Genomic DNA, 17373 nt, shown 5'->3' with positions numbered 1-17373 from the left:
ATGACAAGCTTTTCTGAACTTTAAAGCCCTTGTATCTGGCATGTCCCCTCTCAGCTCCACAGGAGGGAAGGTTTTGTGGGAACCCGTCCCCCGGTGCACCCGTGACTCAGGTCAGCCTCTCTAAGGCCTCGTGTGGGGTTTCTCTTTACATAAAGTGCTGTGTGTCCCGAACATGTTTCTTCAGCACTGAGAGCTCGCGGGAAAGCCACGTCACCCCGACCCCGCAGGAGGCCCTATTGAAGAGCATAAAACGGTCCAAAGGGGCATGTGCCGAGACGGCCTGTGTCCGGCGGGAGTGTGACGGGGCTCCGGGCCGGCCAGCGCGATGCCTGAAGAAGGGGCCTACTGCGAAGACACTGCTCCCTCAGATAGACTTACCTGGGACCTCTGTGCCTCCTCTGCTGCTTTTCCAGGAACAAGATGTGCCCTTCCAGGCGGATCTCACCAGCACCCACAGGGAGGTCTGTGGGGCCCCCGGTCCTCAGGGCCCCGGGTGGTCCTTCCCCCCCGCCGGGCCATCCACCTTCCTTGCGGCCTGCGCCCCCTCGCTCCTGCCCTTACTGTGTAGTTGCCCCATGCCTCCTCACAGGGGGCCTTGAGGATCGTTTCTCGCCTTTACACGGCGTATCATTTAGAAAGGCCTTTCGACTGTGGTGACAAGTCCGGTCACTTTGGAAGCTGTCATTCTCATGCAGAAAATCCCCAGCTTCCACAACGGCTATACACTTCCACAAGAGTCCGTTTGTTTCATGGTTACCTGGAGCTAAAGGGGCCTCTGTTGTAGTCGTGAGCCAGTCCCCGCAGCCCCCGGGCTGTTGGACCAGGTCCCTGAGTTGTGACTCGAACGCGCTCTTCCAGGTGCGGGGCAGATGTGCCAGGCCGCTGGCCTCCCGTCCCCGCCCCCCCAGCCCTCCGCAGCCCTCCCGAGGGACCTGGGTGCCTCCCAGCCCCAGGCGACACAGCTGTCCTTGAAGATGGAAGCTCCCACCGGCGGCAACCTGCCGCTCTTTCCGCAGCCTCCACCGGCTGTCTGTCTTGGTTGTCGTGTTTCTGTGGATGAGCTGATAGGTAGGGGGCTGCGGGCAGTGGGTTCTGAGGACACAGCCCCCTTTAACCTCACACATCTGCAGGAGACAGGCTCCGGGAATGTGTCCCTCCAGGTCATGAGCTGGAGGCCTGAGGCTCTGCCCCGGGAGCCGTGGGGCCAGGGCTCGGGGACCCGGGCGCCCCAGTGAGGGAACCAAACGCTCTGGGGCAAAGCTTGGTGGTCAGCATGTCCCCACCAAAGGCCTGTGCGCGGTGCCAGGCCATCACATCATGGTGAGGGGAAAGCAGTTTTTTCCAAATTGGGGCAGGAGTTTTAAAGGATGCGAAACCCCTGGGGGCAGAAGGCTGACTTGGGTTTTGTTCGGGGTGGGGGTGAGAGCCACACAGCTGTCCTGTCCCCAGCCTTCCGTCTGCTGCTCTGCTGCCGTGTCCTCTCCATCCCGCTCACCTGGCCCCTCCACCACGTACCTCAGGCTTCAATCTGGGGTCTCCTCTGTCGCGCTCCCCAGGGCTCCCAAACCCTCCCCCTGGAGACCCTTCCTGGGGTCTTTCTTGCTCCTTTTGCTCCACGTGGTTAATCTTTTTCTCTTTATTTTAATTGAAACATAGTTGATTTGCAATGTTGTGTTAGTCTCTAGTGTAGAGCATCGTGGTTCAGCTATATCTTTTTCATATTCTTTTTCACTATAGGTTATTACAAGATATTGAATATAGTTCCCTGTGCTGTACAGTAGGATCTTGTTCATTTTATATATAGTAGTTTGTATGTTAATCCCAAACTCCTAATTTATCCCTCCCCTCCTTTCCCCTGTGGTAACTGTTTGCAGCAACATGGATGCACCTGGAGATGATCATACTAAGTGAAGGGAGTTAGACAGAGAAAGACAAATGTCGTATGATATCACTTATATGTGGAATCTTGATAAAGAAAATGATACAGATGAACTTGTTTACAAAACAGAAAGAGCCTCCGTGTGGTTACTGTTGATGAAATAGCGACTCTGGGCCACAAGGAGCCAACCTTCTCAGACAAAAGAAAATCCAGAAGCCTGCACCTTCCTGTGCGACAGGGTTCATCTTAGTGCCACTGCTTCACAGGCTGCTCAGACTTCCCACTCTCCAACAGCATCGTTCTTGTCCGATAATTAAGACAAAAGTGATCGCCCAATTAGGAAGTGTCACCATTTTGAGGATGCAATTGGAGGGGAAGGAAAAACTTTTTTCTCTACCCTCTTAGGATTAGTGCCTGGGGCCTGTAAATTAAACTGACAAAAGACAGATTAACAGGATAAAAGGCATGCAGATTTTATTTGATGTTAATGTTTGAATATTTAAAATTTTAAGCACACTCAGGTCTCACAGAGAAGGAAGTGAAAACCCAAGGAAACACTGAAGCCTGAGCACTTCTGTGCAGTTTTAACAAAAGGTGATACATTTGTGGAGAAGTGACTGGACCAAGGAAAAGGGTTTGGAATTTTAGGGGCAGTAAATTCTGGAGAGGTGAATATATGGGGAAACTCGTGGAAGACAAGGGCTGCTTCAGGAAGGCAGGTTCCGTGGAGTCGTCTGGTCTCCTGTTCCTGGACCAGGAGAGGGACACAGGGCACCTCACAGAGGAAGTTGGGCGCTGCCTGTAGGCAGACAGCTTTTCTGGCCTTTTTCAGTTGCCTTCGGCTGAAAACCATCTTTCCACCAAAGTGGTATCTTCTGTCCCCTCCACAGCTTTGTAATCTTCTCCAGTATTACTTCTACAGAAGAGAAAACTCAGTAGCCCGGGGTCATGGAGGCAGAGCCAAGCCCCAGGCCCCACCGGCCATTGTGAGTAGGCGCGCCCCCTGGGGTCTGCAGCAGGAAGTACAGAGCCACCGCGAACCATTCTTACCAAAACGGTGCACCTGAGTCCAGCGGGAGCAGCAGGTCCAACTGAAGCTTGAGAGGTTAAAACAGCGAGTGAATGAGCAGGTTAGCAGCAGCTCGAGGAAGCAGGTATTCAGACAAAAGCAGAGCCTGTCTGGCTTTTTCAAGAGACAGAGAAAAGGGGAGAGATTTTCTAGATTGAAGGAGGCTTAGAGGCAAGCTTGTGGGTCTCACGTGGACCTGATTTTTTTTAAAAAAATACAACCATAAAGAGATTTTTTTAGGTACTTGAATAATTTGAACATAGATTGGCTGTTAAATAATATTAAGTCATTATTATTAATTCTGTTAGACGTGGTGATGGGCTTGTCTTGTAAGAAAATGTCCTTTTTGTCGAGAGATGTATTGGTATTTAGAAGTGAAACGACATGATTTCAAGAATTTGATTTAAAATATTACAGGGAGCACCTAGAATGAAAATGAATATGAAAAGGAATATATGTATGTATATGGATGACTGGAACATTATGCTGAACACCAGAAACGGACGCAGCAGTGTAAACCGACTAGAGCTCAATAAGAAAACATTACAGGAAACTGTAAAAGAGAAAAAAGAGGCAGAAGAACCAAGCGAAGCAAAATAGGGCTCGTTGCTGACGGTGCGCGTGGTCTGCGGAGGCTTGCCACCCTGTTCTCTCCTCTTTGTGAACGTGTGAACTTCCCAAAGAGAAGTTTTTTAAAAAATGCAGGTGCAAGAGAAGTGGGAAGGTAAGAAGAAAACAAGAAAAAAGGCAGAGCTTGTTTAGAAAGACTCGGCGGCTAATAATTCCTCCATCTTTAGGAAAACCCTGCCGGAGAGTGAACTGCACTGTTTATTACCCGATATTGCACAGCAATGACACCATGAACTCGTGTTGAGATATGTTCCGTTTACCATTAACCCAACCCCAAATTCCCAATTGCTTGTCAAGCTCATAAAATAACAACCAACCATTGGCCACGCTGGTGAAGAGCAGAAAGCTGGGTCATTGGCCCTGCCCTCCGACATCTGGGGAGCCTTGTGCTGCGTGGCAGGGCAGGCGTGGACGTGATGAGGGCTGTTCCGTGTGGCCACGCTCCTCTGAGCTTTCACATCTGAGCCTGTGCGGCCTCTCTTTGCTTGGATGCATAATCTGATCACACCAACGTGGTTGGTCAGTAAGTGTGGTTTGATCCCCAGAGTGGATGGTACCAAGGAAGGTGAGGACTGAGGATTGTCGCTTTGGAACTGGCAGCTGGAGACCTGGACGGTGATTCCTAAAGTGTGTTCTTGGCTCGAATGTCGGCCGCTCTCTCTGCTCAGCAGACCTGAAATGCAAGGATCCTACTGACTTGAGGCTATTCTGACATCTTAGGTCATTTCTGTCCTTGGATTTTTCTTCTCTTATTAAATACTGGGAGACTGAAAGTGGAGTTCTTTTAAATCCTCAAGTGCCTACTGCTGAATTCATCAGTCAGTTTTGAAACAGAAGAGATTCCTGGGCAGAAATATTAGTGGGCATTTAAATCCCTGTTCCTCATTCTGAGTAATTTTAATGTTAGTTTTTCTAAAAAAAAAAAAAAAATAGGGTGATAGAAAGAACGTATTCCCTGGGAAGGGCAGTGACGAGACGGCCTACACAGGATAGCTGGGTTTTATGGCTGCTGTTTGCCCCAGTCTTTATCAGCATGTGACTCTGTGGACCACGGTGAGCGCCGTGTAAGACTGGCTTCTGCACATTTACCGACTGATCTCCCTGTGACTAACAGACTCCGTTGTAGAAATCTAAGTGGGACACAGGTAGAGTGGCCGACCTAGACAGAAAGGGTCTTTTACCAGGCTCTTCATGTGACAGATACCGGAGCCCCTGCTGCACGCCAGGCCCCGTCCCGGCTCTGAGGAAGCGCAGTGAGCAAAGCCGGGGACACCTGGCCTCCGGAGCTTGGGTCCGGAGGGGCACAGTCAGGGGTCCTGACCCACCGGGGGCTCCATCTGGAGACAGATCCTGCCTGCAGCCGAGGGTGGGGACGCACCCAGGGGGACGGGGACCTGGCTTCAGTTCCAACTTAGTTCCCTCCTTAGCTGTGTGATCTTGGACAAGGCACTCAATCACTCTGAGCTTCAGGGTCCCCTTGTGTAAAACGAGCATTGAAAACTACCTACATCATCGAGTTGTACAGATTAAGTGAGTTTAAGGCATGAAAAGTGCCCACCAACGTGTTGAGCCCTGGAGACCTCAGCTGGGAATTAACGTGGTTCTTCTGCATTTGAAATCGACCGTCTGTGTCTGTGTGTCTGGCAGACGCTGGCACATGATTTGCAGGAAATATTTAAGTTTGCACCTTTTTAATTTTCTTTTTCTCTAAATGGAGGTGGTTTTAACCGTTCTGTTAGGTGGGTCCTAAATTAAGAGGACAAGGAAGTTTTCCACACGGAGGGGAAGACTTGGAGCTGCTGTGGCATTAGCAGCCCTTCCTGGTCACGCCCTCCAGCGCTATTTGTGTCTCCGTGACTGGCAATTCCAGGCCCTCCTGCTATAATAAGGAATTCCACCGTCACGTGTCAGAGGTCTATTTTCTAGTGTTCCGGGGGCCGGCAGCCTTGGCCAGGGCTGTAATAAGCAGGTGGCAAGTCCCCATCAGGGCCGGCCTGGGAGCGGCAGGAAGCGGGGAGTTGCCGGGCAGGGGAGAGGCCGGCAGGTGCCAGGAGGCGTGGCCAGCAAGCACACCCACCTCAACAGGCGGGGAGGGGTGAGAGGGACCTGGCCGCGCCAAGGGCTATAGGAGGGCATCTGGTGGCCCCAGGTGGCCTGGCCAGGGCCAGGCTGGAGAAGCCGGTGCTCAGGGGAGGCGGGTGGTGTTATCGTCCATCCTGCGGGACCTCCTTCCTTGGGTGGTTTCTCTGGTGGCTCCGAAGCTCCGTGGCTGATGACAGAGGAGGCCGGGGTCGGGGAGCGGGCTCGGCGTGGGAGGTCGTGAGGCTGGAAGGGTGGCCACAGGGATGTGTGCTCTTGCCTTGGGGCTGTGCAGGGGCCCGCAGGGCCGAGCCGCTCAGCAGTGCCCAGGGAGGGGCAGATCACAGGATGGACTGATGCAATTCTCGTTCCCCAGCTGTTCCAGAAGCGGGTTTAGTTCTGGTGCCAGAGTATAGTTTGGGGAGATGTCGTCCTTTCCGGAGCCTGTCTCCCTCCTCTGGCGAGTTGGGGCGCCTGTCCCATGTGGGGTGGTGACCCGGGCAGTGCCCAGGGAGCCTGCGGGGGCCGCTCTTCTGTGAAGCAGCGTGGAGAGTCACAGAGCTTTAAGTCCTGCTGTGCTGTTTCTCCCCGTGCAGACCCTGCTTCTTTCCTGGGAACCTGGTGTATGAGTTGGTAACGGGGGCGGTGGGCCTGGGCCTTGCAGCCGGAAGGGGTCACGGGGGCAGGAAGACGGGACCCCTACCCAGAGGAGAGCCTTTTCTTCCCAAGCAGCCTTGTCAGCACCCCCCAGAGAGCGGAGGCTACTGAAACTGGAGAATCCTACGGCAGGGGCTTGTGCGCCCAGTCATCAGCTCTGACCTAGCTTTGCCTGAAACACAGCATCGTTCAGGTCCCTTGGGGAGACTTCATTCACTGGAGTGAGCTAGTCTCTCAGGCGCAGGACCCACCCAGAGCCTCCCAGACGGTCTGAGGTCTCGGTGGACGAGGTGGGTGTTTTCCAGAAGAACTCGGTTCCTCTGTAGCAGGAAGCCACGCGACTTCCAGACTCTCCCAGAGGTGCCCTGTCACCAGCCCACGGGGTGTGCAGAGGTCACCATGGAGCGGGATTCGGAGATGCAGCTCCCCGGGCTCTTCCTGGGCCCCGCGCCCTCGAATCCTCCGTCCAGACTGCGGGGCTGATGTTGCCGCCTTGGCTGCGGTGCCCTCACTTGAAGAGGGGGAGTGTTTGAAATCTGGTTCATCTGCGTATGAAGTCCTCGGGGGCTGGTGTCTGGGATTCTGACATTTCCTAGCCGGGTGGGGCCTTGGAGAGGGGCCTGGCCCTCAGATTCCCAAGGAGCAGGTAGTCAATGGGACGGAGCTCCCTCTCCCTAACCTTTTTGCTCCCAAAACAAAGATAAAAGCCTCTGTGGCGTTTTCTTCTTATTGCGGAATTCACGAAACCCTTTCTGGACTCTGAAGTTTAGTTCGCACGTCTCGCCCCCAGGACTCCAGCTTTCTTGCCGCTGACTCCCCTCTGCTGGAGGATGCTGGGCACCTGTCCCCACCTGTTCCCAGTGCGGTTTGGCTGTCTCACCTGGGAGCCCGTCTACGGGGCTGGCAAAGACCGTCGAATGATGCCTGCTGCCCTCCTGGGGTTTCACTGAGATGGCCCCCGGAGCTCACAGCCCGCTGGGAGGCCGGGGAAGCAGGTGCAGGCTGGCCTGGGAGGAGAAGCAGGGCCAGGTGTTGGTCCTGTGGGCGGTGCTGTAGGGGGGTCAGGCAGCCGCCAGGTGAGCATCTTCTGAGACAGAGCTTCCCCAGGCGCCCCGCGTGACCCGGTGTGAGTGCAAGTCCAAAATCTGTGTCAGGGCTCAATCAGACACACAGAGCAGGAGGGGTGTGTAGGGCACGGTTTCCTGCGGGGAACTGGCTTACGCAGCGGCGGGGCAGGCCAGGCAGGGCTGAAATCCGCGGGCAGGGTCGGCGGGAAGCGCAGGCTGGAGCTCTCTTCAGCAGGGTGTTTTCTTCCTCCAGAAGCCTCAGCTCCGTTCCTTAAGGCCTGGCACCTGGTTGGGTCAGGCCCACCCAGACTATCTCAGACAGTCTCCTTTGCTCAAAGTCGCCTGATTACGCAGAGTGACACCTACATTGCTGTTGGCTGTGGCCCAGCCCGGGCCACACGAGCTGACCCTCACACCCCCTCTGTCTCCTGAGGTCACCGATCTGGGCGGCACAGCTCTCTTTTCCTCCAGGAAAATTGTAAAGCCTCTGAGGAGCGGTCTCCCCGGAGCTACAGCTCCTACAACTCCTGTCACCTAGGTGCTCAGGCTGTCGTGGTTGGGGTTTCCTGTCGTCTTTGGGGCCAAATGCCTCAGTTAAGTCTTAATTACATGCTGTTTCATTCTCATAACCATCAGAAATCGCTCTGCTTGACAACAACACATCAGGCTGGTAAAAACAGCTCTAATGCCTTCTCCATTGGGCATTAGGGGAAATGTGATTCTAGCAATGGGACTTTGGGGTGTGATAGGAATCTGGGGTGTGATGGGAATCTGGGGTGCGATGCGAATCTGGGGTGCGATGGGGATCTGAGGTGTGATGGGATCTGGGGTGTGATGGGGATCTGGGGTGCGGTGGGCATTTGGGGTGCAATGGGGATCTGGGGTGTGATGGGATCTGGGGTGCGGTGGGATCTGGGGTGCGATGGGATCTGGGGTGCGGTGGGATCTGGGGTGCAAGGGGATCTGGGGTGCGGTGGGGATCTGGGGTGCAATGGGGATCTGGGGTGTGATGGGATCTGGGGTGCGGTGGGGATCTGGGGTGCTATGGGATCTGGGATGCGATGGGGATCTGTGGTGCAATGGGGATCTGGGATGCGATGGGATTTGGGGTGCAGTAGGGATCTGCAGTGCGATGGGGATCTGGGGTGCAATGGGGATCTGGGGTGTGGTGGGGATCTGGGGTGCAGTTTTCTTGGGTTCAGTTAGTCCTGTTTTCTTAATGATGGATCTGAGAGAATCTCCACAGAATAAAATACAAGGAGAAGAACGAGGGTTGACTATCATGGTAGGTTATTTCTTTTTCAGTCTTTTAAAAAACAAACGTCAGTCCTACCCTGAAATTCACCAGATCGGGTCAGTCAAAAGGAGGTTAGATGAGACCAGAGTGAGTTGGCAATAATTACATGACTGCATTTGGCAATGACGCGTAATGCTGCACGTGTAAGTGAACACACAGCACGTACCTCATTCAGGCACGCTCTGCTTACGTAATTCTCTCAACGGCCCACTTTACAGATGAAGACACTGAAGCACAGAACTCTTAGGGGACCAAACCAGGTCACAAGCTCGTACGTCTGGGGACAGGATCGGAACCCGGGCCATCTGGCCCCAGAATCTAGGCTCTTACCCGCAGCCGTGAAAGCGCTGTATGCAAGACTCTTGAGACATTTTTACATTCGAATCTATAAGGCATCACCTAAGATGATAGTTTTTTTTAATAACCCTTAATTGTTTTACGTAACGAAGCACATAATTGAGGATAGCTTGACGTTGGCCCCACTGGCCAAGGAAGTGGCTCTCAGAAGTGTGGTGACACAACTCACCGCCAGGCGTCCCACAATGCTGCTGTCCAGCTGCAGGTCAGCGCTGTGACATCTGCCCATGGAGCCCAGGCGGTGGCACTGGGGACACCATCCTCTGCTGGTGGCAGGTCTCTCCACCTTCCGGGCCAAGGCGGGGTCCCCGCTGCACCCAGTGCTCCTGTCTGCAGAGCGAGGTCAGGCCCTCGCCTACCTGCAGCCCCACCCCTGCCGATGCCAGCCCTCTGGAGTATTCCTTCCTCTCCTCCCTTCAGAAAAGCTGCTTTCTCATCATCCGAGAGGAGCATGTGATTAATGGCAAACCCAAAGTGCCTGTGGTTCTTGGATAATTGCTTTTTTTTAAAAAAAAATCTTTACAGCCACCTTCAGAACATAGTTGACTTCAGGCAGTTCAGAAGGAATTCCTGGTGAGTCAAGGCCAAAAGGTCGTTGTCTGCAAGTGTCACACCTGTGTCCTTATGGCGACGCGCCGTGTTTCTCACTGCCCGGCAGGAATGCTGAAACGCCGGGTACCTGCTGTAATGCCCTGCATTTTCCTCCTGATGCGATCAGTGGAGTCTGCTAGGGCTCCTAGCAGGAAGGCCTGGAGAGGAGGGGCCGCAATTTTGTTTATTCAGCTCTCGTAGGTGTGTGTCTGGGAGGAAAAACATTTCTCCCGCTGTGGGTGATGCACAGGGTTTGGGGGAAGTGTGGTCGGTGAGCAGTGAGCAGTGCTTCCCACTGAGTCATCAGGGACCCATTAAAATGCAGAAGCTGAGCAGATAGGCCTGGGCGGGGCCCGAGGCTCTGCGTCTCTAACGAGCTCCCGGGAGAGGCTGACGCTTCAGGTCCAAGGAGCCGGGACTTGGAGCGTGGCCCGGACCGCGTATGGGAGAGGAAGGAGAGGACCCTTTAGGAGGGAAACCAAGACAGTTCACTCATCGCCACGTCGGCAGTAACCCTGGTACCCACTGGTCACTGCGAGGGGCGGGGGGGAGGTCAGGCTGGGCTCATCGGCCCATCGGGGGACAACGGTCCTTTGTCATCCACAAGCCTAGGCACGGATTTGGGAAGTTGCCTGGGGTCCTCGGGGTGACAGCGCACAGTGTCAAGTCCCAAAGGGCGTCTGCGGGAAAAGGGGTCACCACAGGTACGTTCATAGTTCCTGCATCACGGAAACCAGCGAGCCCAGGCCACGAGGCCGCGTGCTGCAGGGGCGTCCCCGCTCTGACTTTGTTCTCAGGTCGCCGGCGCAGCCAGGCGCTGCGCTCGCTCATCGATCCTGGCCGGGACAGGCCAGGCTCTGGTGTCTGAAGCGCAGGTTTGTGTTTAATAAGTGAAAACTAGAACCGGCAACTCAGGGTCTTTTTGTAAAAAGACCCTGGTATCTTTGTTACTAAGAGCAGAAATGCCAGATCTGGGGTGACTGCCTGAAGGGAAGGGAGGGGACCTGGCCTGCGCACTGAAAGGACCAGCTTCACAGGAAGTGGCCAGGCGAGCGCTGCTCAACCCTGTTTTCTTAATTAAATGGCGAAAGGTCTTTATCAGCGAGGCCGGCTTCTCTCTCACTCACCCACGGCCCATGATGCCCTGCTTGTGGCAGAGCAGAGATGCAAAACTGATGACTTTATTCTTTCTTCCCCTGCAGATGGGCTGGGGTAGATCCTGGCCGCCACAGTGCCCTGTCCTTCCTTGTTCGGGTTTCCCCCTCAGGGCCACGTGTTACGTGCCTGTTCTCCTCCTAACCCGCCTCCCTCCTTACTGCCTCTCGGCCTCCGACCTCGCCCCGGCCTCTGCACGCCGGCAGATGGGCTGTGGCATCTCATCGACAACTGTCTCTGGAAACAGAGCAGGAGACGCGTTCTCTCCTGAGGGTCTGTCTTCTTTCTGTAGAAATCATTTTAACTATACTTAAAAAAAAAAAAAGAAGAAGAAGAAAAGAAGGCAAGCTTTAGGAATAATGCATATCATGCATAGAAGAACAGCAAACAGTTCACCTGCTCTGCAGGGAATCCCGCGTAAAACCCGCTGCGTTTCCCAGTGCTGCGGGCCGTTGCGAGAGGACTTGTGCCGCAGGTCTGCGCTGGCTGTCCCTCGGCTGCTACGGTGTGAGGCTGGTGACCGGCTTTTTTTTACTGAAGTTCAGATTAAAAGCATAGGTTCTTGACCACAGGAGGGACTGTGGTGTCCTTCCATTCAGCAGACACTAACTGAGGCACACGCTGGTTCCGGGGGAGCTGTCCCCTAACAGGGACAGAGAAAGGGGGGCAGGGCATTCTGAGAGGGAGGGGTGGCTCCAGGGCGGTCGAGTCTGCTTTAGGCTTTGGTTTCTTCTCATTCAGAAGGTAGTCTGGGCGCCGCTGGTCTGTCTGTCTCTCGTGTGAGTGGGTTGCCTGGAACCCAGAGTTCCGGGAGCACTGGGACCGAGAGGGTGGTGAGGTGGGTGGGCGTCAGCGGACGACACTGCTGTGCCCTGTGCAGCGTTTGGGAGGGCCCCCTGGTCCAGCAGCAGAGACAGAAGGGACAGCGGCAGAGGGCCCGAGAGGGGGCCCTGCTGGCCCAGCTCAGGGCCACCCCGAGAGCGGAGGGCGTGGGAGCCACGGGGGAGGCGCACACTCTCCCTCCAGGCGGAGCCGCATCTCCTGATTTCTGGGCTGGGTCGCTCTGAATGACAGCTTTCTTCTGCTATGACTTGCTCAGTGACCTTGAGCAACCACCTCCCTCCCTCTGTAGTCCAAGCCTAGGCTTGTCCGGCTGTAAAAACAAGTATCTCAGCCTTGAGCTACATGCAGGGCCCTCCTGCAACCAGCACACGAAAGTGATCTTGTGCTTCTTGGCCGGTGGGGATGCTTGCTGGCCCAAAACCCCCGTCCCCTACTCCCGGCTCCCCGGCCATGGGGCAGGGCACTCACGTCTCCCTTGTCCCTTCTGTGTTCCAGGAATAGAGCTATGTCCCCCCGGAAAACGGTTCATGATCACGATGGTGGCGAGCTTCGTGGCCATGGCGGGGCAGTTCCTCATGCCTGGGCTGGCCGCCCTGTGCCGGGACTGGCAGGTCCTGCAGGCCCTCATCGTCTGCCCCTTCCTGCTCATGCTGCTCTACTGGTCGTGAGTATCCTGCCCGCCGCCGGCCGGGTGCACCTGCACCGCCCCCTGGGGGCTTCATCCTGGGCAAAGACGGGGATCCAGGGCTTGGGTCCCACGGGCCCCAGACTTCCCACCAGTTTCAGCTTGTGGTTTTTGTATGGTGGAATTTTCCTTTCTTCTCAAAGTTCATTTGCTAAATGTTGTATCTTGGGAAACATTGTAACATACACAAAAGTAGACGGAGGGCTGACCTGAGTCCCAGATGCCCTTGCCCGGCTCTGGTGATCTGCCCCCTGCTGGACGCCTGCCTGCTGGGTGTGCAGACCTGATTTTTATGAATGGGTTTGTGAAGGGCGGGGTCTCGTGGTGGGATCGGGAAATACACTTGGAGATGTCCAGGAGTGATTTAGCAGAGCCCCCTCACCTCCCGACCCCAGCCCAGCGTCTGTTTCTGGAGGTGAAGTTTTATTGGAACCCAGCTGTGCTCACAGGTCACACGTGCCCCCCGCGTCGGGGCTGAGCGCGCGCGTCCCAGGCAGTGCGGCCCCGCCAAGCCGGAAGCACTGACTCTGATACTTTGAAGAAGTCTGCCCACCCCTGCTCTAGGCGAATCAAGCAGGACTTTTAGAACTGGGTGTAACTTTCAGTTTTGGGCTTGTTGACTTTAGGGAAAAACAAAACAAAAAAACTGAACACACTCCTCTTAAACTCCCCAGGGGATTAATGTTTAGCCAAGGTTAAAACCACTGCTCTTGGATAGAGATGTTTATCCAAAAACTGAGTGTTGCACCCTTTCTGTAAATACCTCTTTCTTTCTTCCCCGTCCCTCCCGCCCGCTCCTTGGGCCGGCCCTCACCTCGCCCGCAGGTGCGAGGTTTACCCCGACTGCACTGGTTTCTGTGATTGAGTCGCCCATGAAAGCCGACTGCCTGGCGAGCACAGCTGTGTCTTAGCTTTACGTGCTCCCTGCGGCCGAGACAGCTGTTAACTGGGCTTTCTTATCTAAGATGCCGGGGAGGGGAGACAGCAGCTACCTTCTGACCTAACAGACTGAGCCAACCCCCGCCCTGGCAGTAGGCCCCCCAGCAGGGGACCCTGTGAGCCCAAGAGCAGGTGCGTTTTCCTCCGGAGCCTAGTTCTGGCTCGCGTGTCCTCAGTGCTGCGGCAGCAGTGGGTTAGCGGCAGGAACAGATGAGAAAAAGGCCACCTGCCGGGAGGCCACCGGGCAGCCGCTGCCAACACCGTGCTCCACTCGCCTGTGCCTCGCCAACCTCCCCGGCCGAGGTCGGACGTCACGCCCCTCCTGCAGGAGCCCTGGGCGTTTCGGGACACCCTGCTCCCTCCAGCAGGGTCTCAGGAGGCCGAGGGTGAAGTCGGCCCCCAGAGCAGGTGGAGCGGGCAGCCCTTGCCGCTCTTCCCCTGCTGTTCCAGAGCTGGGCTCGGGGACGTTTCCTGGTTTAACACTTCTTTACAGTGTTTACGGCCGGACACAATCGCAAGCACTATGCAGAGTCCATCATTCAGGCTGGACACCTCCTCGCTCCATTGTACAGATGACGAAACTGAGAACGGCCAGCTGGTCCCTGAGCCCGGGCCCTGCTGGCCTCCCTGCGCCTCCATCCCTCATCCCTGAGACCAAAAGGAGCCGCTGCCCTGGCGCCTCCGCTCTGCAGTCAGGAACCCCCCACCACGTCCTCTCACATCCTGGCCTCCACAGCGCCCAAGGGCAGCGGTGCTGTTTGCCGTCCCCCGGGGGCTGGAGGCCTGGGGGCTGGGGGCACAGACTCTTGGAGACTCACAGGCGCCGTCTCCATCAGTGCCAGGCTTTGAGTCTCAGCCCAGCCCCTGCTCCCACCTGTCCCAGGTAGGAGGACACCTGACAGGGAGAAATGGCAGAGGAGGGTTTCCTGGAGCAGGTATGGGGGCCGGGACCTTGTGGGAAAGAGATGGAAGGTTTGTTTATCTTATTTTTTAATTTGAAATTTTAAAAATAGATCAAGGTTTAATGACAGGTAAAAATGTTCATTTATTTAAATACATTATCAAACCTAAAAGAAATTCTTTGAAACACACAAACGTAAAAATAAAACTCTATGGTGAGAAGGGCACCCAGAGTCCTGGGATGAGGAAAACGTGCGCAGACAGACCGAGGGATGCGCCCCGAGGGCTGGGACGCCTGCCCGGCCGCCGCGCCGCCCACGGTGGGCACCGCCATCGCTACCGTGTGCTTTGCTTATGCCACAGTTGAAGGTGCTGGGCGCACGCCTGGCCTGCCGTGGGTGCGCGGAGACGCCGGCAGCTGCGATCGCCGCTTCTGCCCTGATGGCGTCACTCCTTACCCCTCCGGAAGCCGGGCCGCGACAGGGCCGGGCGGCTGAGGCGGCGGGCAGGGAGACGCGCCCCCTTCCCTGCAGCTGTGCGCAGCTCCGTGGAGTCGTTGGCTTTTAAAGGCCACAGAGTGCCTCCCTCTCCACCGTCTCCCAATGACCGCCCTTCTCCCCTCTGCTGCCAGGGAGCCCCTCGCTCCTGCGGGCTCTGCTGTGTGACCGGCTGAACTGGGCTGCTGGGGAGGCGGTGGCTGCAGCTGGCGGGGTGACCAGCTGCTTCTGACAAAATACTGACAGCCACTCTCTCCTCTGAGAGCGAAAGTGTATGGCATGGGCCCCGGGTGCCAGCAGCAGGCCTGTGCTGGGGAGTTCCTCTGAGGAGCAGGTGCATTCACAGGGGCCATGAGACAAACCACACGACGCAGGGTCCCCGGGATGCAGGGTCAGGAGCACAGAGACAAAGGGTGGAGATGGGGGTCTTCTGGTGCAGATGGAGGTGGGGCCGATGGGGACGTCCAGACACCATGCTGACCTCCAGTGCAGGAAGGACCCAGAACAGCCTTCCAGGAGTGACACAGAGGCCACTGCAGGGCATCTGACCCAGAAAGGGGCCCAGGGGCCTGTGTTGCACTCCTGAGATCTCAGGCCCCTTCTGGACTTTGAATTGAGCCCCCAGGGTGAAGCCGGGACTCAGAGCGTCAGTGATAACAGGGCTGGAAGATCTCTGCCTGGCTCAGGGCCTCAACTCCAAAGCTGCTGGCTGCCCCGGGCCGTGGGCGGAAAGGATTCACCCTTAAGACAGTGGTGCCTTGCAGTCTGCCCCCCATGTGGCTACATGTTCTGTTCCAAACTCCAACCGTTCTCCAAGGCTGAGAAGTTGACGAAAGAACCAGGGAAGCTCGCTGGATCCTCAGGATCAGAAATGAAACCTCTGTGGAGAATCACCAGAGCCAAGACTCACGTGGAAGAAAATTCTCACCAAGGATGAGCTCGCGGGTAGAACTCAGAGCCCACGGGACCCGTCACCAAAGCTGAAATCTGTAAATCAGGGGTCTGCTTCTCAGGACTGTGCAAAACAGAGCTGCCTGAAAGAGAAGTGAATTAACTAGTTTATTAAGTGGTCACACTTCCCCGCACCAAACGCTGCCCTCGCCCCAGGCACTCTAGGTGGCTGTGCGTGCCTGCGACCAGGGCTGCTCACTGAGACACACTTGACGGGGGTGAGGGGGCCACAGACCATAAACCCATCAACAGGCAAACAACACGTGTTCAAGTAACCAGCAGCAGGAAGAGATGGGGTAAAACCCTGGGGTGTCGAGGAGCAGTCGGGGCAGAAGCAGCCCCTCTGAGGACATGGCCTTCGGGCTGAGGCTCAGTCATCTGAAAGAGGAAATCATACCAGGTTCTGGGCGGAAAAGTCTTCCAGGCAGAGCGGGGACAGCCAGGGCAAAAGCTGGTTCACTGGGCTTTTTGTAGATGAGGAAGGCGGCCAGCGTGGCTGGAGCCCAGGGGCCAGAAGCCAAGCTCACGCACTCGGGGGGTCAGACGTGCGGGGTCTCGGGTGTGCAGATCTTCTCCGAGACCCAAACACAGGCTGGCGGCCAGGCAGGGGCCGTGCCCCCGGGGGTGCTCTGGGAGCATCACCCGTCTGCTGTGCAGGGAGCGGTCGTGGGGCTGTGCTGGGCAGGGGAGATGGCGGTGCCTGCACTTGGGGGTCTGATTCTGGGTCTGCTCTGGAAGTGGCCCCAGGCAGTCTGGCTGGTGGGTCTGCTGTGGCCCATGAGGGTGAGATGCCCACGGCCTGGATCTGGACCGTCTCCTGGGAGGGGAGACTGGGGCCCGAGATACGTGGGGCCAGCTGGGGGCAGAGCAGAAAGTCCCCAGGGAAGAGTCTAGGGTGACAGAAATGGAGGGGCTCTGAGGGAAGTCTGGGAAAAGGGAGGGTGTTGAACTTGAGGGCAAAAAGGAGCTGCTGTGAAGAGCTTAGCAACGTGGTCGGAACGCAGCCGTGTTAAGTTGTGGGGTATGTTCGATACAGGGATGGCGAGGCCAGCCAACTGAGATGGCGGACACTGGGAAGACAGCTTGTTGCTCTCAGTCCCCAGGAGGAGGGGCTCGCCGGGTGGGGGGTGGAGGCGGAGGGAGGGAGGGAGGGTGGACAAGAGCCCTCACTGTGGTCTCTGAGGACGAGAAGGCGAGGCGGGTGAGCAGGCTTAGGATGGGCTAGTGTGGACCATTTCCATGGGCTCTGGGGCATGGAGCCATCCTGGTTGTGTGGGACCCAGCCCTGGGGGATGCGGGCGGGTGGGCAGTGGCCAGTGTGTGCGACCCGCAGAGGGGGCTCTGGAAAGGTTGGTGTGCGTCTGGTCCCCAGGTGGGTTGTCTGCTCTCTCTAGGAACTCGCTGACCCTGGGAGGAGCAGCTCTCCCTCCCAGAAACGTCGGGACATACAGTAAATAAAAAGGCACGGTTAATGCATAGCCCTAGGGCAGCGACAGGGTTACAGGAGTAAAATTCCAGTTAGAAGAAGAACCCTCACAGAGCCGCTGTTCCTTCTGCCCACTTATCTCCTCACATCGTTTCTCAACATCCCCTTTTATTTTCAGCATTTGCGAACATGCCAAATTAATTCTCTTTAGAGTGGTCCGTTTTGAAAGCCCTGCGTTCCTTCTTCCTGCAGCCTGACGCTTGCATGGATAAGTTCGTAAAAGGAGCAGGAGGAGAAGAGTCAAAGCGGGGGAGAAAGTGGAGGAAGGTGACCCGGCTGAATTCCAGGTGT

At 56.2% G+C, this 17373-nt stretch overlaps 1 protein-coding gene across 2 annotated transcripts in view; it reads left to right on the top strand.

The window, feature by feature from the left end:
• The window catches only part of SLC22A23 (solute carrier family 22 member 23), a 128364-nt gene that overhangs the window by 81341 nt on the left and 29650 nt on the right, over positions 1 to 17373 (top strand). For both annotated transcript variants that reach the window (XM_031435269.2, XM_064476143.1), the window contains exon 4: positions 12120 to 12288. In XM_031435269.2, the coding sequence (XP_031291129.2) occupies positions 12120 to 12288 (169 nt within the window). The remainder of the gene's footprint in view (positions 1 to 12119; positions 12289 to 17373) is intronic.

Source organism: Camelus dromedarius, chromosome 19 (assembly GCF_036321535.1).
Source record: "Camelus dromedarius isolate mCamDro1 chromosome 19, mCamDro1.pat, whole genome shotgun sequence".
Taxonomy (NCBI): Eukaryota; Metazoa; Chordata; class Mammalia; order Artiodactyla; family Camelidae; genus Camelus; species Camelus dromedarius.
Note: the sequence above shows the minus strand (reverse complement) of the source record. Positions and strands in the feature narration are given on the sequence as shown.